The sequence below is a fragment of the Schistocerca gregaria genome, chromosome X (genome assembly GCF_023897955.1).
Source record: "Schistocerca gregaria isolate iqSchGreg1 chromosome X, iqSchGreg1.2, whole genome shotgun sequence".
NCBI lineage: Eukaryota > Metazoa > Arthropoda > Insecta > Orthoptera > Acrididae > Schistocerca > Schistocerca gregaria.
In genome coordinates, this window is record NC_064931.1 from 396,043,028 (window position 1) to 396,066,523 (window position 23,496).

Below are 23,496 nucleotides of genomic sequence, written 5' to 3' on the forward strand. Positions count from 1 at the left end.
TGTGCGGGGTTCGATTATCACTCAGCACTGAACTCTTTGTCATATTATTTCACGTTCAGATATGCTCACATTTCGCTGCTGGTGTAACAAACCTATATTTAACGTTCGTTTTTTTCTAGAATATAACAGCGATAGTTGCCGGATTGGAGTCCTGGGAAGGAAAAAGTTAATGTTTCGTCTCGTCATATCAGTTAAAACATCTTGATACTGCCGAGAAAATCCGATATGTCACAGTTGATTGTACTTCGATAACAATACGATTAGGTTCTGGGTTCGAATCTCTGTCCAACACAAAGCTTTGCCTCACGGCATTTCAAGTAAGTCACTTGTGAAGAAGCAATATTTAACATCTCTCGTAGTTCGTTAACAGGGGCAATAGAGGCTGGGTAGGAATTAGCGTCCGTTAAAAATGTTTACTTTATTTAATTTAAAGTTGATACTTCCTAACTCATACTGTCTAAATCGAGGTATATCACTCTCTGTACGAGTAGTCAGGAATGGCTGTTGGTTTCCGTCGGTCACGAAATCTTTGCTTAGCCTGCATGACCTGGGTTTGAATCCATATGCAGAACGAGACTTTTCGTCGAGTCATTTGTTGTTAATACATATTCTCAAGTAGCAGCTCGTGAAAACTTTAATTTTTAATGTCATTTTGTGTTAAATAATAAGTACGGTATGTTGCTTTGAAGCGAAATTCATGCATACGAAGGACATACTACGTGCATTACCTATCTGTCGTAATAATGAGGGTAGTAACATTTCAGGTATGCTATTTATTGTAATAAATGTGAGCTTACTAGCGTTAAGTACAGTCTTATCTGTGATACGGTATTCCCTGATATTAGTAGTATCATGGAATTACTGTACATCTTGAATATTGCGATAGAGAGCAATGTTTTCTAGGGATGATTTGTTGGAACCCTTGTAACACCAGAACTCTAGTGCTTTACTGATTTAGTTTACTTGTGTTTTATTTAATGTTACATCATTGAGCTTCTGTAAATGTGTTTGTTTGAATTGATAACATAAAATTGTATACTCCTTTCTTTGTAAGAACTTCGATGTCATGATATGATTCTATGCAATGTAAGTGTATCTGTCATTTAAATTCTTTGTCACATTTGGAGGGAATAAAACTTACTGTATATAATGCTAATTTTGTGTGAATAATTTTTGGTAGCAATGTCAATACGTGCAAATATTCTGTTTTATTTAATGTATTTAGTTACTGTTGTGTAAACTGCTGATCCTCACTAAGGGGCCTTAGTTATTCTGTATGTAAAAGTTGTTGTGATTCTCCTCGGGAACGGAACTGTGTAGCGCGCGTAAATTGTGGTTGGCCTAAGTAGAAAATGTGGAACAAGAGTCAGTCGGGGACGAGCCACCAGTCAGGGACGAGCTACAAGTCGGGGACAAGCTACAAGTCGGGGACGAGCTACCAAACTGTGAACTGCCATGTAATAGTGCATATTGTGCTGGTCCAGAGAGAGGCTTTTCATGCTACTTTCCTATGCCTCGGATGGATGGATAAATAGCTGGAACGATTCTGGAATTGGTATACATCATCGCCACCAAGAAAGGCCAGAGTCCAGCAATTCTGTCTTCAAATCCGCCTACCGACTTGCAGTTGCGACCACATTGCGCAATCACTGTAAAGGAATACTATAATAATGTACAGTGAAGGATCAGCTAAATGGATGTGTTAGTGTGCTCAAATGTAAGGTAATTTATAACTGAATTAATGTACCTACCTTGATTTTGCTCCTTATCATAACACCTCTCAGGTTCCTCTCCGTTTGAACTAAAGTGATTTCCGAGTGTCCTTACTGAAAGAACATTAAAGCCCAGTGTTTTGCTAATTGATGCCTCTTGAACATAGTTAAATGAAAGTTAAACTTAATGTGGCAAGAGAGTGAGTGAAAGTTGATGATGCTTTCCGAAAATAATTTTCCTAGTAAAACTGCTTATTAATGTATTGTTGCCAACTTCAAATTAAAAGTTCTTAATACTGAGGCTTATAAAGTTTTGCTTCGTAAATGATCTCATTACTGCCTGTTGTAAATCACAGAAGGTGAGTCAGTATCTTACATATATGTTAAGTTTGTCTCTCAATGTAGTAAGAGTGGAAAACTGCAGTATGAAACGTTACATACTCATGTTTGCTAAGTGTTTGTCTCTCTTGTGTATTAGAAGTGCATATTAATAATATAACAGGATCCATAGTTTGTCTGTTGTGTTAATGCTACATAACAAGTAATGGGAAAACCACTAATTATGAAAAACATTATTTCTTTATTCTAATGATAGTGAGAAGCAACCTGTTAGTGGATTCCAATTAACTTTCATTTTAAATAGGTAAGTATTTAACTGAAAGAGACGTAACCTATATCCAATTAATGATTCTGCAGCGAATAGTAATAATAACGTCATAAAGACCATTCAGTTTGTGTAAGCCCTGAAAGTAATAGAGTGTTTCGGTATCTGTTATAATCTTGCATATACTTTGTGCTGCTCTAACTGTTAGTTTCAATCTTACCGTAAACACATGTGTCAGAGTTCACTGCACTCGCGTGTGACAAAGTATAGGTTGTGTTTATCCATTAAAGTTACTAATAACTATATTCTTGAACAAGAATGTTAATCATTTTCTTGCTAGTTAGGCTGGCGACCGTTTTCTTTATCCGTTAAACAGTGCAGATAGGCAAAAATTTTGTTTGTTACTGCTCAAATGTTTACGTAATTCTGACTTTCATTTCCGATAAGCCACCTCCGTTAGGTACAACGCGGTCAACATAACAAAATTCCTCTCAGAGGGTAACACTGCTCTCTTGCTTTATACCATAATCGCTTTAACAAGGTAGTTTTAATTCACGACCTGCTTCCAACTTTAAGTTTATGGTATAGCAGTAGCGGATAGTAGTGTTATACCCTTTTCAATAGTCAAACGACTGTGCCGAGGAGCGATTAGAGGACCTGCTAGACAGCTGCGTTTTGAGGGTTGTATGAGAATCAGGCGCAATGCAATTCAAGTCGTTCGGATACATTTAGTACGACTGTACATCTAAATCTACATGGATACTCTGCCAATCACATTTAAGAGCCTGGTAGAGTGTTCATCGAACCACCTTCACAATTCTCTACTATTTCAATCTCGTATAGTGCGCGGAAAGAATGAACACCTATATCTTTCCGTACGAGCTCTGATTTCCCTTATTTTACTGTGGTGATCTCTTCTCCATATGTAGGTCGGTGTCAACAAAGTATTTTCGCATTCGAAGGAGAAAGTTGGTGATTGGAATTTCGTGAGAAGTTTTCGTCGCAACGAGAAACGCCTTTCTTTTAATGATCTTCAAGCCCCATTCCTGTACCATTTCTGTGACACTCTCTCCCATATTTCGTGATAATACAAAACGTGCTGCCTTTATTTGAACTTTATCGATGTACTCCGTCAGTCCTATCTGGTAATTATCTCACATTGCGCAGCAGTATTCTAAAAGAGGACGAAAAGCGCGCCGGCGGTGTGGCCGAGCGGTTCCAGGCGGTTGAGTCTGGAATCGAGCGGCCGCTACTGTCGCAGGTTCGAATCCTGCCTCGGGCATGGATGTGTTTGATGTCCTTAGAATAGTTAGGTTTAAGTAGTCTTCCCCACAGGTTTCTATGTGCTCTTTCCAATTTAAGTGGTTCGTAATTGTAATACCTAGGTATTAGTTGAATTTATGGTTTTTAGATTAGACTGATTTATCGAGTAACCGTAGTTTAAAGGGTTCATTTTAGCACTCATGTGGATGACCTCACACTATTCGTTATTTAGGGTCAACTTCCACTTTTTGCACCATTCAGATATTTTTACTAAATCGTTTTTCAGTTTGTTTTGATTTTCTGTTGACTTTATTAGTCGATAAACGACAGCGTCATCTGCAAACAACAGAAGACGACTGCTCAGATTGTCTCCAAAATCGTTTATGTAGATAAGAAACAGCAAAGGACCTATAACACTACTTTGAGGAACGTGTGAAATCTCTTTTGTATTATTCGATGACTTTCCTTTCATTACTACGAACTGGGATGTCTCTGACAGGAAATAGCGAATCCAGTCACATAACTGAGACAACATTCCATAAGCACGCAATTTCACTACGAGCAGCTTGTGTGGTACAGTGTCAAAACCTTCCGGAAATCCAGGAATACGAAATTGATCTGAAATCCCTTGTCAATAGCATTCAGCACTTCGTGTGAATAAAGAGCTAGTTGTGTTTCACAGGAACGAAGTTTTCTAAACCCATGTTGACTGTGTATCAATATACCGTTCCCTTCGAGGTAATTCATAATGTTCGAACACAATATATGTTCTAAAATCCTTCTGCATATCGACGTTAACGATATGGGCCTGTAATTAAGTGGATTATTCCTACTACCTTTGCTTGAATATTGGTGTGACCTGTGCAGCAGTCTAAGGCGCTGCAGTCCTGGACTTTGCGGCTGCTCCCGGCGGAGGATCGACTCCTCCCCCGGGCATGGGTGTGTGTGTGTTTGTCCTTAGGATAATTTAGGTTAAGTAGTGTGTAAGCTTAGGGACTGGTGACCTTAGCAGCTAAGTCCCGCAAGATTTCACACACATCATCTGACCTGTGCAACTTTCCAGTCCTTGGGTACGGATCTTTCGTCGAGCGAACGGTTGTATATGATTGTTAAGTATGGAGCTAATGCATCAGCATACTCGGAAAGGAACCTAATTGGTATTCAGTCTGGACCAGGAGGCTTGCTTTTATTAAGTGATTTGAGTTGCTCCACTACTTTGAGGATATTTACTTCTACGTCACTCATGTTGGCAGCTGTTCTCGATTCGAATTCTGGGATATTTACTTAGTCTTCTTTTGTGAAGGCATTTCGGAACGCTGTGTTTAGTAACTCTGCGGTGGCAGCACTGTCTTCGATAGTATCTCCATTGTTATTGCGCAGAGAAGGCATTGATAATTTCTTGTCGCTAACGTTCTTCACGTACGACCAGAATCTTTTTGGATTTTCAGCCAGGTTTCGAGACAAAGTTTCGTTGTGGAAACTGTTATAGGCGTCTCGCAATGAACTCTGTGCTAAATTTCGAGCTCCTGTAAAGGATCGCCAACATTGGGGATTTTGGGTCTATTTAAATTTGCCATGTTTGTTTCGTTGTTCGAGCAACAGTGTTCTCACCCGTTTTGTGTACCAAGGAAGTTTGTTTGTTTATTTGCTATAAATCTTTCAATTTCTACCGATACTATTTCTTTGAGTTTAAGCTACATCTGGTTTACACTTATTAATTTGGAATGAGTGGAGATTGTTTCTCAGGAAGGCGTCAAGAGAATTTTTATCTGCTTTTTTGAATAGGTATATTTATCGCTCATTTTTCGAGGATTTGGGGATTACAATATTCAATCTCGCTACGACAACCCAGTGTTCACAATTCTTATATCGCTTTTAATACTCGTTATTAACTCAGGATTATTTGTTGCTAAGAGGTCAGGTGTGTTTTCACAATCGTTTATTGTTCGCGTGGGCTCATGAACTAACCGCTCGAAATAATTTTCAGAGAATGCGCTTAGCAAAATTTTGGATGATATTATATGCATACTTCCGGAATTAAACATGTATCGAGAGTAAATTAAAGTCAACACCAACTCTTATCGTATGAGTCGGGTACGTGTTTGAAATCAAACTCAAGTTTTCTTTGAGCCTTTCATCGACTGTATCATATGAATTGGGAGGTCAGTAAAAGGATCCAATTATTATTTTATTCCGGTTGCCAACAATGACCTCTGCCCATACGAACTCAAAGGAAGTATCTACTTCAATATCGCGAGAAGTTAAACTACTTCTGACAGCAACAAACACGCCACCCCAACGGTGTTTAGCCTCTCTTTTCGGAACACCGTTACGTTAAAAAAAGGCTATGAGCAATATGGGACTTAACGTCAGAGGTTATCAGTCCCCTAGAACTTAGAACTACTTAAACCTAACCAACTGAGGGACATCACACATATCAATGCGTGAGGCAGGTTTCGAACCTGCAACAGTAGCAGTCTCGCAGTTCCAGGCTGAAATGACTGGAACCGGTCGGCCACACCGTTAGGTTCTTCGCAAAAATTTCGGCTGAGCTTATATCCGACTTTAGCCAGCTTTCAGTGCCTATAACGATTTGAGAATCATGGCTTTCTATTAGCGCTTGGAGCTCTGGTACTTTTCCAACACAGATACGATAATTTACAACTATTGTACCATTGGTTCCTGTATCTACGTTCCTCCTGTGTTCAGATTGCACCCTTTGTGACTGAAGACTTTCTTGTGTTTTTCCGAGACCCTCTAACCTAAACAACCTCCCAACCACGCCACAGAGCCCCTGCTACCCGTGTAGCCGCCTCCTGCGTATAGTGGACACCTGACCTATTCAGTGGAACCCGAAACCCAGCCACCCGCTGGCGCAAGTCGAAGAATCTCCAGCCTACACGCTCTCAGAACCGTCTGGGCCTCTGATTCAGACACACCACTCGGCTCTGTAGCACAGGTCCACAATCTGTCCTGTAGACTATGCTGCAAATGGTCAGCTCTGCTTTCATCTTGGGAGCAAGACTGGCAGCATTATCGAAAGTGACACACATCATTGGTACCGACGTGAGCAACCACCTGCAATTGGCGGCACCCTGTGCTCTTCGTGGCATCCTGGAAGACCTTTTCCACATCTGGAATGACTCCACCCGGTATGCACACGGAGTGCACATTGGATTTCTTACCCTCCTTGTCAGCAACGCCCTAAGGGTCCCCATAACAAGCCTAACGTTGGAGCCCCCAAGTACCAATAATCCCACCCACTGCGATTGGACGGATCTTGCAGGCTGAATGGTTTCCTCTGAAACAGGACAGGCGACAGCATCCGGCTCAGCGACAATGTCGGCCACAGACAGCAACTGAAACCTGTTTGTGAGACAAACCGGGGAGGCCTTACTTGCAGCTGCTTGGGATGTCTTTTGCCGCCTGCTTCGCCCTGTGGCGACCTCTCCATTTTGATGTCAGATGTGTGTGTTACCACTAAATTTCAGTTACAGAGCAACCTTACCAGCCACTCTCCCTGGAGACGATGACTCTCGACTACCTCAGAGTTGCAGTTTCGACGACAGACGGCATCAGTACCGAATGGGTGATTGCAATGGCTGTTCTTTCTTTCCCCTGCGAGTATCACGTAGAGTCAGTCCACTTTTTTCCAGCTTTTCAGTTCTGTTTTCATGAGTTACATGTGGCAAGTAAACTCAGACTATGTTCTGAGGATGAGGAAATATGAACGTTATTTTTCCCTATGATCAATGAGTGTGGCTCATTGTGTGGAAGGGTGTAAGTTGTAAACCACGTGTAGCTTCTTAGGAGGGGAAGATGAGTTTTGTTTAGAAGTCGGAGTTTTGTGGTAGTTTACGCCTTTTTCAATGGGGAATCTATTTCATTTCGAGCAATGAATGTAGCTTACTACGTTTAAGCACGTAAAGTAGTAGCCATGAGTAGACGCTCAAGCGAAGAAGTTCAGTTACAGTAAGTGTTAGGATAGAATTACAATACGTATCATTGTCGTCATACTGTTTTGTTCTCCTCGTTGGTTGGTTGTATAATTAGTGGAGGATACTCTGGCGAAGAGGATGCGAATTTCTGCAGCCTGGACCAGATGTGCAGGGAAGTGTATATGTCGATGATTTTTGTGTCTTGCAGAGTGCAACTGCTGACAGTAATTTTGTTGTAGTCACTTAGGAGGTTCAAAAATGGTTCAACTGGCTCTAAGCATTATTGGACTTAACATCTGAGGTGATCAGTCCCCAAGAACTTAGAACTACTTAAACCTAACTTACCTAAGGACATCACACACATCCATGCTCGAGGCAGGATTCCAAACTGTGATCATAGTGGTTGCGCGGTTCCACACTGTAGCGCCTAGAACCGCTCGGCAACCTTCGACGGCTTCTCTAGAGGAATATAGAAACTTCTTTTGCCATGTCAACAGCCGAGGGTGCTGAATCACAGGGTATCTATCTTTCTCATGAGTTCTCCCAGTAAAGAACTGGCAAAATTGTGAACCTGAAGCCTAGTTCTTTCTTCTGCCCCCTTTCCGATGTTGTTGTTGTGGTCTTCAGTCTGAAGACTGGACTGATGTAGGTGCCCAAGCTAGTTTATTCTGTGCAAGCCTCTTCAGCGCTGCACGGCTAATACAAGTACATTAGTTTGAACCTGCTAATTACAGATTTAACACCTCCACCCTCGCCAACACCCACATATACACACTTATCTCCACTACCAAATTGAAAATTCCATGATTCTTCTGAATACGCTCTATGAAATGAAGTTGTGCCGCAAGTTTCTTGTTTTCCCGGATCGAGTCAGTATCTTCTAATCAGTTTTTCGATCTGCAGCGCTACCACTATTTAACGGCGCTACTGTGTAAATTTTGATGTTGCCATGACTGTTTCAAAAGACCTTGGGAGTGGGCAAGCTCAGAGCCGAGCAAACACCATTGCAGCAGATGCAGCAATGCCACTGGCAGATTCCCACCTGGTGCTCCAGGAAAGGGGCTGCCACCGCCATAACGACGGCACAGCAGAAAGGCGTTGGTGAACCAGTTACTACATATCCAGTCAATACTCTTCTAATGGCCTACATGGTTGCAAGCTGTGATTTGCAAAGCAAGAACGCTCTGTTCCAACATTGTCATTGTCCATGTCTACAGAAGGTGCAGTGTAGGTGATTCGAGAGTTCTAATTCCTTGGACGCCGCTTTGAAGAGCTACAAAAACCATTATTTTTTAAAATCTATAAAATAAACGATTGCGTATAAGAATTACAGTAATCGAATAGCATACATAACGTAAAAAGTACTTTCATCAACGTATTATCAGTTCCTTCGTTTTGAGCTATTTCTCCCTTCTCAGATAGCTTCTTGCACAAAGATATTCTAACATTGTCAGCTGCTTATTCCAGAGAGTATAGTTTGAATGGCTCAGTGATGTAACAAAAGCATTAAGAAGACCACTTTTCTTTACGTAAGTGACACCTTCTTTGGCCACAGTCAAATGACCATGAGCTTCTGGACAATTGAAGAATATATACCCCCCATTAAATTTATTTCGTAGCCCTGTATTTAGCATATGGCTGGAACAATTCAATCGTGAATAATCATACAGTGCAACAATGTTGAACCCTGATCAGTCGTATGCTGCATGTCTTTGAAAGAAGAGTGGTGGATGCCAAGAGACATAAATCGTCTAAGCAATTCTCTTATAATGTTACCGCCGATTTTTGGTTCATCTGGAAACTGAGTTTTAAATAAGATGCAATGTCTGAGAGTCCAGTCAATGAAGCAGGAGACAGTACATGGCACATAATTGTTTCTTCTCGCGCTGGATGTCCACATGTCGGTAGTTGCTGAGTATTCACCTTCTGTTATATGAGCAATTACCTCAGGCATAAATATATGGCCCGTATCTCGTGGTCGTGCGATAGCGTTCTCGCTTCCCACGCCCGGGTTCCTGGGTTCGATTCCCGGAGGGGTCAGGGATTTTCTCTGCCTCTTGATGGCTGGGTGTTGTGTGATGTCCTTAGGTTAGTTAGGTTTAAGTAGTTCTAAGTCCTAGGGGACTAATGACCTAAGATGGTAAGTCCCATAGTGCTCAGAGCCATTTGAACCATAAATATATGTCATAGGCTTTTAGCACTTTCTGCCATGTACCGTGACACAGTTGTGGGGTGAGATATAATGATCTTTGCAGTGTCAACTAAAGTCTGAACAAGATTCATAAGACCTTCATCTCTTATAGTTCCGTACGACCTTAGGTCTCGTTCACACATAGCCACGCATTTATCGACAGTTATCTCCTCAGTTGGTTTAATAAGTAGTTTCTCGTCCACATAAGAACTTTTTTTTACATTCTCTGTCTTCCTTCCACCTTCGCAAGCAGGCAAGGTAACAGTTACAGCTCACAACTTCCACTTGCTCATCCACCTGCCAGAAAGGAAGTTGCTATTGCTGGCTGGGGAGCACTTATACTGTGGTCACTCCGTGTGTGGTTGCCGTTTAACGTCATACCAGAGACATTTCTGTTTACAACAACAAAATAATACAAGAACCAATTCCTTAGTTCGTTGCATGGGCCCATAGTGTGAGATAAATAGCTTTTCTCATACGAGAATGAGCAGCGCCGTTAATTTAGAGCAATAGAGAAACGTCTTTTGCCATGTCAACAGCCGAGGTTGCTGCATTACACGAGATCTACCTTATTTATGAGTTCTCCCAGTAAAGAACTTGCAAAATTGTGAACCGGAAGCCTACCTCTCCCTCCCACCCCGTTCCCCAATTTTGTTCTTGTGGCCTACAGTCTGAAGACGGGTTTGATGCAGCTCCCCAAGTTAGTGTATTTTGTGCAAGCCTCTTCAGCGCTGAACAGCTACTGCAATGTGCATCAGTTTGAACCTGCTAACTGTATTCATGACTTTGTCTCCCTCTACAATTTTAATACCCCCCCTCTCCCCAACACCCACATATTCACACTTCTCTCCATTACCAAACTGACAATTCCTTGGTGCCTCAGGATATGCTCTATGAAACGAAGTCGTGCCATAGGTTTCTTGTTTTCTCCAGTTCGACTCAGTATCTTCATATCAGTTATTCGTTCTGCAGCGCCACCACTATTTTTCGGCGCTGCTGAGTAAAATTGTGATTGTGGTATGGATAGCTGCGATGCCAAAGCGTAGGTGAAAGTTCTTAAGTTTGCAATACGACAGACACCGACGACAGCGCCCTATAGCCGGTGCTGTGGAGTTCTACGAGTTCCGCGACAGATTCTGCCCATATTGATCAAGAGCAGAGGGCCAGGACACTTGGCTTGCTATTGAGACTATGTACTACTTACGACGGGTCTAAGGTTATGCACGTCAGTGCAAAGTTGTGTATTCAGTTAATACTGTGACAGAGTAAAACCACTTCTAAGAACAGTACCGAGAGATTTTCACCTTTTCCTGCTCCTACTCACAGGAGCAGGCGGGATACAAAACTTGGCGACGAACAGGAATTAAATTTTTTTTCCTCTTCTCTCATTTCCTTTTTTGCTCGGTACTACGTTAGCTTTTTTGTGAAATGCCCGTGTGGCTAGGTGACTGTCTTTAAGTGTTCCCACCATTCGCTATTAAGACTTTCATTTGCGTAAACCTTGGCTTCGCCACAGGAACAGGCTTTGCTATCCGATCTTGCACGTTTTCAGGCTCAGCAAATGACGCAGCTGCTTGCTGCCATAAATGGAGTGGTCACACTACAAACTGCAGCTACTGCGGCGCCTTCGACGCCATCGTCTGTACCGCCATTTTGTTCCTTCAGTCCAGACGTTTAAGGCTTGCCAGAAAACATCACACAGCACAAGGCACACTTGGCAGCTTGCAACATACCAGGTACAGAGCACGTTGCTTTTTTCATTGCCAATGCAGGTGTTGTGTTGTACCGTCTGCTCGTGAAATTGTTTCCCACCAACTGCCCAGAAACTAAAACTTACGATTAAGTGATTGACGCTTTGAACTCCCACTTTCGTGATGGTGTAAATGTGGTAGCTGAACACTACAAATTCTTTCGCCTCAGGCGTGGTTATAGTGAGTCGAATAAAGCTTGGATAGCAGGCCGTCAGGGACTAATTTCTGATTTTGACTTTAATTACTCGTGTGGACTCTCATATTCGACTGTATCGATTGAAGACGCTATTACGCAGAATGTGGTGGATCACCGCATCCGCGAAAAAATCCTCAGATTTAAAATCCCGTCGTTGCAGTAAGTAGTGGACTTGCTAGACAGATAAGATTTATTAGACACGGCTACTTCCACGTTCGACTTGACGTCTAATGTGAGTACTGTTAGCGCGGCACAACACGTGCCCTCCCACCCGCCAGCACGGCCAGCCACGCCCCGCCGCTCGCGCAAGTAGACAAATTTTACACCAGGGACCCACTAAGAAACTGAAATCATGTCTGAACTGGTATCGTGGACACCCATCGTGGACTGTGTTATTTCTGTAATAAGAAAGGACATGTGCAAACTGTGTGTATTAAGAGAAACTCTAATTCACCAATTGTCTCCAGTTCGCGTCACTCGCGCGGGCGTCACCGCAACGGCAACTGCCATAATCATGATTCACAGCAGCCTATGGATGTTAATGCCATTTATTCAAAGCCTTCTGCTTCACTTTCTTTGACAGCTGGTCGTGTGAATCAAGTTTTTCCAGACACTTCCTCTTGCATTCAGCGCGATGCGAGTAAACTTTTTGTGACTTTGCTCATTTGTGGACGTTCTGTTCACACGCAGCTGGACACTGGTGCGTAAGTTTCTTTACTGAACAAATCGACGTATGACTTGCTTGGTTCACTCCAGCATCATACTTCACAGTCCACGCTGACTGCACTTACTGGACAGGAAATCTCAGTGCTTGGCGAGTGTAGTTTCCTAGCAACGTATGGTACCACGACACGTACAGTGTCTTTCCATGTGCTCTGCTCTAGTGATGCTACTACGTGCATTACCTATCTGACGTAATAATGTGAGTGGTAACGTTTCAGGTATGTCATTTATTGCAATAAATGTGAGCTTACACGCTTAAGGACAGTCTTGTCTGTGATAAGGAGTTTCCTGATATTTCTAGTATCGTGGTATTACTTTACATCTTGAGTTATTGCGATACAGAGCAGTGTTTTCTAGTGGTGACTTGTTGGAAACATTCTCAATAGTCAAATGACTGTACCAAGCAGCGATTAGAGGACCTGCTAGACAGCTGCGTTATGTGGGTTGCATGCGAATCAGGCGAAATGCAATTCAGGTCGTTCGGATTATTTTAAGCACGACTGTACATTATATTTTAAAATTTTGAAAAAAAAATATTTGTGATTTTTAGAGATTTATTCTACCACATTCTGCAATTGTTTTAAATTTTTCAGTATAACGAAACGCTAAAATTTAGGTATTGTCAGTGGATGTGAATGTTCAGAACAGGTGTCATATTCAAATTTTAAGATTTAGGACCCTTCTTACACATAAATATATCTTTAAAAAGTATGTTGTGCGTAAAAGAGAACGAAAATTAACGAAATCAGTATATCTTTGTGTTGGTCATATATTACGCCCCCCTTTTGTAGTACACGTTATGGAAAATCCGTTGGTATTCCTAGGTTTCATTCGAATACGTTCCATTACCTTTTATTCAGTTCCATTGAGCTGTATCTTATAATCCCTTCCCAGTTCTTTGCTGTCTCTGACAGAACTGCAGTGTCACCGGTAAACTTCAAAATGTTTATTGCATCTCCAAATATTTAATTCTGTTCACAAATTTATCCTTGTATACATTTCTGCTATTCAGTGCAGATGTTGACTGGCATCGAGTGTAGGCAACCCAAACGTCTCACTCCCATCTTCAACTTGTACAACTAGAAATCCAGCGGATGAAGTAGCAGAATTTATGTGCTTCAACAAGATTTGTTTTTTGATGTGGTGGGGCTCTGAAATACATGCCCAGCCTCATTACACCTCTCTTCTTTTTGCCTGAGGACAGCAAAATTAATATTTCAGTGCATATACGGCGAAAATTCAAACTTTCATTTAGGGCAACATGGATTCCCAAGGATTCACGTGTTGCTAGTTGTGGAGGAACATGTAGGAATGAGTGTCTCTCCTATTTCAGAACATTAAATGTTATTTTTGTAACTTCCAGAAGAGCAGAATACATTGAGATAACTATTTCTAGATCGAAAGCTAAGTCAGTTCCGTTCAAACCCACTAGCGAGAACAAAGAGAAAAGACGATTGGAGATGCAGTAAAGAGAAATCATTTACATGACTTAACGCCTCTTATCTTCAGATATCATTTTTAAATGTCGAATAGTTTCCAGAGGAATGTTGCTACCTCACAGTGTCTCTGGACGAATAGCTTCTCATCTAAGTATAATTTGAGGCGTTTATGTAAAAGTCCGATTTCAGAAGTCTCTCTGTCCTGGGGCGCCTGGCTCAATTGCTTTAACATTGTCATCGTCCATGTCTGCAGAAGGTGCAGTGTAGGTTATTTTTTTAGTTCTAATTCCTTGGACGTCACTTTTAAGAGCTACAAAAACACTTATGTTTCAAAAGCTATAAAATAAACGATTGCTTATAAGAATTAGAATAACAGAATAGCATACATACCGTAAAAAGTTCTTTCATCAGCATGAAATCAGTTCCATCATTTCGTTCTATTTCTCCCTTCTCAGAGAGCTCTTCGCACAAATACATTCTAACATTGTCAGCTGCATATTCGGGAGAGTATCGTTAGATTGGCTCGGTGATCTATCAAGAGCATTAAGAAGACAACATTCCTTTACGTAAGTGACGCGTTCTTTCGCTGCAATCAAAACGTATTGACAATTGACGCATATATACTCCACATAAAAATATTTCCTTGCTCTCTATTTAACATATAGCGGGAAAAATTCAATCGTGAATAATCACGCAGTGTAGCGATAGTGTTAGTACCTTGATCAGTATATTGCTCCATGTCTTTTATAATGGAAACCAATAGACATAAATCGTCTAAACAATTCTCTTAGAATGTTACCGCCCGTTTTTTGTTCATCTGGAAACTAAGTTGTAAACAAAATGCGAGATCTCAGAGTCCGGTCAATGAAACAGGATACAGTACATGTCAGATAATTGTTTCCTTCTCGCACTGGATGTCCACATGTCAGTAGTTGCTGAGTATCCACCTTTTGTTGTATGAGGAATTACCTCAGGCATAATTATATGTCACAGCCTTTAAACACTTTCTGCCATGTACGGCGACACAGTGGTGATGTGAGACATAATGGTCTTTGCAGTGTCAATTAACGTCTGAACAAGATCCGTAAGACCATTATCTCTTATAGTTCCGTACGACCTTATGTCATGTGCTCATATAGCCACGCATTTATCGAAAATTATCTCCCGAGCAGGTTTAGGAAGTCGTTTTCTCGTCCACATAAGACGCTTGTTTATTAGAAACGCACGGATGACGAGAAATGTGTGAAGTGCCACTTGACCCTTCATTATGAGAGTAAATATCACTGCACAGCGAACAGGAAACCAAATGAAAGTTTTTACTACGCAATTCAAAGCAGACTTTAACACGGTCCAAACTGAACTTTTAAGATTCGCTTCATGCTGTACGGTTCTCTAGTCATCACTGATTAATTTTCTTCTACTTCCCTATTTCTTAGCATGCACTCCTTCTTCTGCAAACCGCGTTGAGTTTCCATGCTCATTTTGTGCGTTACGACAAAAATGAAGAACTCCCAAGACCGCACTAAACACTGCTTTACTCACCGCTCGTAGCCCGTGGCTCGCAACTGCTGTCAATAATATCAACAGCCCGTAGGCCGCAGCACGGCAATGCTTGTGCAAGGCCCTGGTGCAGTGACGTCACGAACTAGCAGGTAGGCCGCGGGCCCTGGGCTGGGTCTCCATACGAAACTCTGCTGAGTGCGTGGCATACAGGTTCTCTGGCGACAGCATTGCCCGGCCCTTCGGGTGACGTCAGGGACTTGCTAGGCCCGAGACTGCTGTACGCCAGTGCGGCCGCAGCTCGCGGGCCGCGCCGCGATGCCCATCTCTTCTGCACAATCAGAGCTCGCTTTAAGCAGGTAGTCACCAACAGATTGACATCATACAAGCCAACTGCGACGTCACTTCAGTTGTGGTTTCATCAACTGCCATGTGCAGACACGTCACTAAACTGACTTAACCCCTTAATCTCAGAACAATGATACCTCTCAAATTTTAAGTTAATGCATCTTGTACAAATATCTCCCATGTCAAAGAAAATGATTTGTCAAACCGTTTGCTAAAAACATGTCGAACTGTGTATTGTTATTTCGTGTATACAACAGTATTGTAAATTTGTTGTAAACGACTTAAATGCTACTCATGTAACAGCCAGTATCACAGTCAAATGCATCGTAGGCAAATGTAAGACACCAAGAAAATTTTTCTTTCTTTATGTTTATAAAATATGTCTGTACCAGACAGTCCACAAATGGTAATTAGTACATGTAAGACTTCCTGTGATAATAAAGAACACAGAGGCCTTTACATTTTTCTGAAATCAGCTATGAGATGCCTTCCTGTTTTGTATCGTCCGTTGTTCTTCAGCTTTCGCTATGTAAGCATCTATCTCGTTAGCTCTTAAGAACGATAAATATATTTAAGTATATTCAAATTAATACCTTTCACATACATTAATTTAACAAACTAAACATATATCTTTGTATTAATGTCTTCATCAGCTTTCTACATCTACATCTACATCCATACTCCGCAAGCCACTTGACGGTGTGTGGCGGAGGGTACCCTGAGTGCCTCTATCGGTTCTCCCTTCTATTCCAGCCTCGTATTGTTCGTGGAAAGAAGGATTGTCGGTATGGTTCTGTGTGGGCTCTAATCTCTCTGATTTTATCCTCATGGCCTCTTCGCGAGATATACGTAGGAGGGAGCAATATACTGCTTGACTCTTCGATGAAGGTATGTTCTCGAAACTTTAACAAAAGCCCGTACCGAGCTACTGAGCGTCTCTCCTGCAGAGTCTTCCACTGGAGTTTACTAAATGATCCTGTAACGAAGCGCGCTGCTCTCCGTTGGATCTTCTCTATCTCTTCTGTCAATCCTATCTGATGCGGATCCCACACTGCTGAGCAGTATTCAAGCAGTGGGCGAACAAGCGTACTGTAACCTACTTCCTTTGTTTTCGGATTGCATTTCCTTAGCATTTTTCCAATGAATCTGTCTGGCATCTGCTTTACCGACGATCAACTTTATATGATCATTCCATTTTAAATCACTCCTAATGCTTACTCCCAGATAATTTATGGAATTAACTGCTTCCATTTGCTGACCTGCTATTTTGTAGCTAAATGATAAGGGATCTATCTTTCTATGTATTCGCAGCACATTACACTTTTCTACATTGAGATTCAATTGCCATTCCCTGCACCATGCGTCAATTCGCTGCAGATCCTCCTGCATTTCAGTACAATTTTCCATTGTTGCAACCTCTCGATACACCACAGCATCATCTGCAAAAAGCCTCAGGGAACTTCCGATGTCATCCACCAGGTCATTTATTTATATTGTGAATAGCAACGGTCCTATGACACTCCCCTGCGGCACACCTGAAATCACTCTTTCTTCGGAATTCTCTCCATTGAGAATGACATACTGCGTTCTGTTATCTAGGAACTCCTCAATCCAATCACACAATTTGTCTCATAGTTCGTATGCTCTTACTTTGTTCATTAAACGACTGTTGGGAACTGTGTCAAACGCCTTGCGGAAGTCAAGAAACACAGCATGTACCTGTGTACCCGTGTCTATGGCCGTCTGAGTCTCGTGGACGAATAGCGCGAGCTGGGTTTCACACGACCGTCTTTTTCGAAACCCATGCTGATTCCTACAGAGTAGATTTCTAGTCTCCAGAAAAGACATTATACTCGAACATAATACATGTTGCAAAATTCTACAACTGATCGACGTTAGAGATATAGGTCTATAGTTCTGCACATCTGTTCGACGTCCCTTCTTGAAAACGGGGATGACCTGTGCCCTTTTCCAATCCTTTGGAACGCTTCATTCTTCTAGAGACCTACGGTACACCGCTGCAAGAAGGGGGGCAAGTTACATCGCGTACTCTGTGTAAAATCGAACTGGTATCCATCAGGACCAGCGGCCTTTCCTCTTTTGAGCGATTTTAATTGTTTCTCTATCCCTCTGTCGTCTATTTCGATATCTACCATTTTGTCAACTTTGTGACAATCTAGAGAAGGAAGTACAGTGCAGTCTTCCTCTGTGAAACAGCTTTGGAAGAAGACATTTAGAATTTCGGCCTTTAGTCTGTCATCCTCTGTTTCAGTACCATTTTGGTCACAGTGTCTGGACATTTTGTTTTGATCCACCTACCGTTTGACAAAGGACCAGAATTTCTTAGGATTTTCTGCCAAGTCAGTACATAGAACTTTACTTTCGAATTCATTGAACGCCTCTCGCATAGCCCTCCTCACACTATATTTCGCTTCGCGTAATTTTTGTTTGTCTGCAAGGCTTTGGCTATGTTTATGTTTGCTGTGAAGTTCCCTTTGCTTCCTCAGCAGTTTTCTAACGCGGTTGTTGTACCACGGTGGCTCTTCTCCATCTCTTACAATCTTGCTTGGCACATACTCATCTAATGCATATTGTACGATGGTTTTGAACATTGTCCACTGATCCTCAACACTATCTGTACTTGAGACAAAACTTTTATGTTGAGCCATCAGGTACTTTGTAATCTGCTTTTTGTCACTTTTGCTAAACAGAAAAATCTTCCTACCTTTTTTAATATTTCTATTTACGGCTGAAATCATCGATGCAGTGACCGCTTTATGATCGCTGATTCCCTGTTCTGTATTAAATGATTTAAATAGTTCGGGTCTGTTTGTCACCAGAAGGTCTAATATGTTATCGCCACGAGTCGGTTCTCTGTTTAACTGCTCAAGGTAGTTTTCAGATATAGCACTTAAAAATATTTCACTGGATTCTTTGTCCCTTCCACCCGTTATGAACATTTGAGTCTCCCAGTCTATATCCGGCAAGTTAAAATCTCCACCCAGAACTATAACATGGTGGGGAAATCTACTGGAAATATTTTCCAAATTATTCTTCAGGTGCTGAGCCACAACAGCTGCTGAGCCAGGAGGCCTATAGACACATCCAATTACCATGTCTGAGCCTGCTTTAACCGTGACCTTCATTCAAATCATTTGACAATTCGGATCTCCGTCAATTTCATTCGATACTATTGCACTTCGTATCGCTATATACACGCCTCCCCCTTCACTGTCCAGCCTATCTCTGCGGTATACATTCCAATCTGAGTTTAGGATTTCATTACCGTTTAAGTCTGGTTTCAGCCAACTTTCTGTCCCTAGTACTATATGGGCGTTGTGACCGTTTATTAATGAGAGCAGTTCTGGGACCTTTCTATAGACGCTCCTGCAGTTTACTATCAGCACATTAATATTATTATTCACGGTTGCATTTTGCCTACTCCTACCTTGCCGCGTCTCAGGAGGCGTCTTGTCGGGCCTAGGAAGCAAATACTCTAACCTAAAAAAACCCCATGTGCACTCCACACGTACTCCGCTACCCTTGTAGCCACTTCCGGCGTGTAGTGCACGCCTCACATATTCAGGGGGACCCTACATTTCTCCACCCGATAGCGGAGGTCGAGAAATTTGCACCCCAGCTCTCCGCAGAATCGTCTGAGCCTCTGGTTTAAGCCTTCCACTCGGCTCCAAACCAGAGGACCGCGATCGGTTCTGGGAACGATACTACAAATAGTTAGCTCTGATACCACCCCGAAGGCGAGGCTTTCCGCCTTCCCCAACTCCGCCAACCACCTGAACGAACTGAGGAAGACCTCTGAACCCAGACGGCAGGAGTCATTGGTGCCGACATGAGCAACAATTAGCAGTCGGGTGCACCCAGTGCTCTCTATCACCGCCGGTAGGGCCTCCTCCACATCTCGGATGAGACCCCCCGGCAAGCAGACAGAGTGAACACTGGCCCTCTTCCCCGACCTTTCGGCTATTTCCCTAAGGGGCTCCATCACCCGCCTAACGTTGGAGCTCCCAATAACTAATAAACCCATCCCCCCGTGTGCCTGCTCGGACCTTGCTGAAGGAGCAGCCACATGTCCACTCACAGGCAGAGCGGGCGATGCCACACGGCCAGCCTCCACATTTACTCTCCGCCTCGTGCGCCGCGAACGCCGCTGAACCCTCCACTCCCCTTGGGGAGAGGGTGCCCCAAACGCGCCCGGTACCCGCGAAGATGTCTCGACAGCAGGGACAGTGGGTGAAGCATGTAACACCTGGGGTGTACCTTGCGACGCACCAGACTCCCCACTGCCGCTACACTCCGAGGCAGCAGCCTGAAGACGGCTGACCGCGGCCATCAACACGTTCAGCTGTTCGCGAACAGCGGCCAGTTCCTCCTGAGTCCGTACACAGCAGTCAAACATCCTATCCACCCTAAGGAATCAATTTACTGAAGAGAGTTAATCAACTTTTAACTAGACTGCTAATTCTCTAAAGGCAGCTGATTTTTGACTAAACTGTGATTGCTAGCCACTTCTTGTAGAAAACAATGAAAATAGCACTACCTGTCTCTGACCTGTATTGAAAACAAACACTAGCACTACTGGCACTATGGCTGACTAAAGGGACTCTCTTTGACTGTATTCAAAACAAACACGAAATCTATGGAACACTATTAATAGCACTCGACAATTAAAGCTTCCTAAAAGCAAAAACACACGGAAGAAGAAGTGACAAGTAACAAAAACACAGTTAATACTTAAATTAACGTAGCTCGCTGCACAGCAGACGTGAAGCAGACGGCGGTTAGCTATGCATAAAAGAAATACAAAACTGCTGATGTCGAGCCCATCCGACATTGGTGTGATCCAAATACTGATTAGCAATTTATCAGATACTTATGGTGCAACAACGAACCTGTAGTGTTTCAGAAACGAAGTCCGATACTCAATTAACTATAGAGCACAATGCGATTGACCGATTGCGTTATTGACTTGCCTTATGAAAATTACATTGGAACCACATCTGTAACTTCGCGTTTCTCCCGAACACCAACCTGGAGTAATCGGATAACACAACAGGAATCAACAAGCACTGCTCGGTTAATTACAATTGACATTACTGAATTGACTAACAACTTCCTCTCGCTCATCCACCTACCAGAGAGGTTGTTGCTATTGTTGAATAAGGACCACTTATACTGTGGCCACTCCATGTGTGGTTGCAGTTTAACGTCATACCAGAGACATTTCTGTTTACAACAACAAAATAATACAAGTTCGCTTTATCGGCCAGTAGTTTGAGCTAAATAGCTTTTCTCATCCGAGATTGAGCAGCGCCGATAATTTAGAGCAATACAGAAACGTCTTTTGCCATGTCAACAGCCAATGGGGCTCAATCCCACGAGATCTACCTTACTCAGATGATCTCCCAGTAACGAACGTGCAAAATTGCGGACCACAATCCTACCTCTCTCTCCCGCCCCCTTCCCCAATGTTGTTGTTGTGGCCTACGGTATGAAGACTGGTTTGTTGCACCTGCCCAAGCTAGTCTATTCTGTGCAAGCCTCCTCAGCGTTGCACAGCTAATACAATGTGCATCGGTTTGAACCTGCTAACTGCAACCAAGCGTTGTCTCCCACTACAATTTTAACACCCCCCTCCCCAACACTGACATATACGCACTTCTCTGCATTACCAAACTGATAAGTCCTTGATGCATCAGAATATGGCCTATGAAACGAGGTTGTGCCATTCTCTTCTTTGTATTCTACAAACAAGAAACGCGAACTCACAGTCACAACGACGTAATTTAGATAACGTCTCAACGTGAGTATAGACAGAAAAAGTGCTCTCAATCACTGGACGCTGCGTACTCAACGACGACTGCCTACCCAGAGGCGAAGTACAGAATCGTATTAGTCAGCAACACCTTCGGTCACCAAAAAGAATTTCCCAGTGCCATTTGCCACTATATCATGAAATTAAGTCTTAGTGATACTGCCCGAATTTGTCCTTCATGACAAACGAACCTTGTGACAGTATTCGACTGGTGACAGCTTCCCCCAGCTTGAACACTATCCCCCTGAGTTCCACCGCGCTTCGTCGAAAGTTAAATGGTTCAAATGGATCTGACCACTATGAGACTTAACTTCTGAAGTCATTAATCCCCTAGAACTTCGAACTACTTAAACCTGACTAACCTTAGGACATCACACACATCTATGCCCGATGCAGGATTCGAACCTGCGACGATAGCGGTCGCGTGGTTCCAGACTGTAGCACCTAGAACCGGACGCCCACTCTTGCCGGCCGTCGAAAGTCAGTTTCGGCATGATGCTTGATGAGAAAGTATAGCTCTAGGACTACGCAGCAGCCTTCGCCTACATCATGCAATACACTGCAAGTGTTGTCAAGTTTGTCAATCTCCTGATCCACTGGCACAAGCCTTGTCGGCCCGATCTTAAACCTTACAAGCACATTTCCTCTATCTTCTCTCCCACGTTCTGAAGAAGCAGTGCCGTCACAGATAGTGCCGAATCTGCATCCTTATGAAATACTAAATGCGTCTGTACCATTTCAGTGCCCACATCATCTGCAATACAATAAATGGAAATGCTGTGTGGCTGGGGCTCCCGTCGGGGAGACCGTTCGCCTGGTGCAAGTGTTTCGAGTTGACGCCACTTCGTCGGCTTGCGTGTCGATGGGGATAAAATGATGATGATAAGTAGAACACATCACCCAGTTACTGAGCTGCAAAAATCTTCGTCCCAGCCGGGGATCGAACGCGGGCCGGTAAGCATGACACTCTGTCGCACTGACCATTCAGCTACCATGGGCGGAATGCAATACAATCAGCCTTATTGATAGCAATTTGTACAACGTCCTTACTGTTGGCAGTTTCACTCTGCATCACACAAAAATTATCGGCAAATGCACTTCCCTCCACATCTGGTCCAGGCTGCAGAAATTAGCAACCTCTACACCAGGGTATCCCCCACAAATTATGCAAACTAAAAACGAGGAGAACAAAACAGTACGATGACAAGGACACTTAATCTAATTCTATCCTAACACTTACCGTAATTTCACATCTGTCACTGAGCGGCTACTCATGACTACTACTTTACGTGATTAAACGTAGTGAGCCACATTTATTGCTCAAAATGACATACATTGCATATTAAAAACGGCGAAAACTACCACAAAACTTCGACTTCTCGACAAAACTCATCTTTTCCTCCTAAGAAGTTACGCATAGTTAACTCCTTATACACTTCCAGACAGTGAGCCAAACCCATTTACGATAGGAAAAAATATTTACACATCCTCAAAACACAGTCAGCATTTACTTGACACATGTCACACATGAAAACAGAACTGAAAAGCTGCTAAAAGGTGCAATGATTCGACGTGATACTCGCAGGGGAAAAAATAGAACAGTCGGTGCACTCAGAAACTGTGCACTGATGCGGTGCGTCCAAGAACCAGCAACCCTGAGGAAGTAGAGAGTCGTCGTCCCAGGGATGGTGGCTGGTAAGGTTCGCCGGCAGCGGTGGTCTCGCGGTTCTAGGCGCGCAGTCCGGAACCGCGGGGCTGCTACGGTCGCAGGTTCGAATCCTGCCTCGGGCTTGGATGTGTGTGATGTCCTTAGGTTAGTTAGGTTTAAGTAGTCCTAAGTTCTAGGGGACTGATGACCACGGCAGTTGAGTCCCATAGTGCTCAGAGCCATTTGGTAAGGTTCCCCAGTCACTGAAATTTAGACGTGACACACACTTCTGACATCAAAATGTGGAGGTCCAGAATGGATGACCTCTACGCGTGGATGTCTCAGTTGAG

The 23,496-nt window shown here is 43.0% G+C and overlaps 1 protein-coding gene across 1 annotated transcript in view; it reads left to right on the forward strand.

The window, feature by feature from the left end:
- Positions 1-8,466: 8,466 nt before the first annotated feature.
- LOC126298087 (inverted formin-2-like) overlaps positions 8,467-23,496 on the forward strand; it is a 150,953-nt gene continuing 135,923 nt past the window's right edge. Inside the window, exons 1-2 of the mRNA XM_049989404.1 lie at positions 8,467-8,618; positions 12,123-12,355. Coding sequence (XP_049845361.1) covers positions 8,467-8,618; positions 12,123-12,355 — 385 coding nt within the window. The remainder of the gene's footprint in view (positions 8,619-12,122; positions 12,356-23,496) is intronic.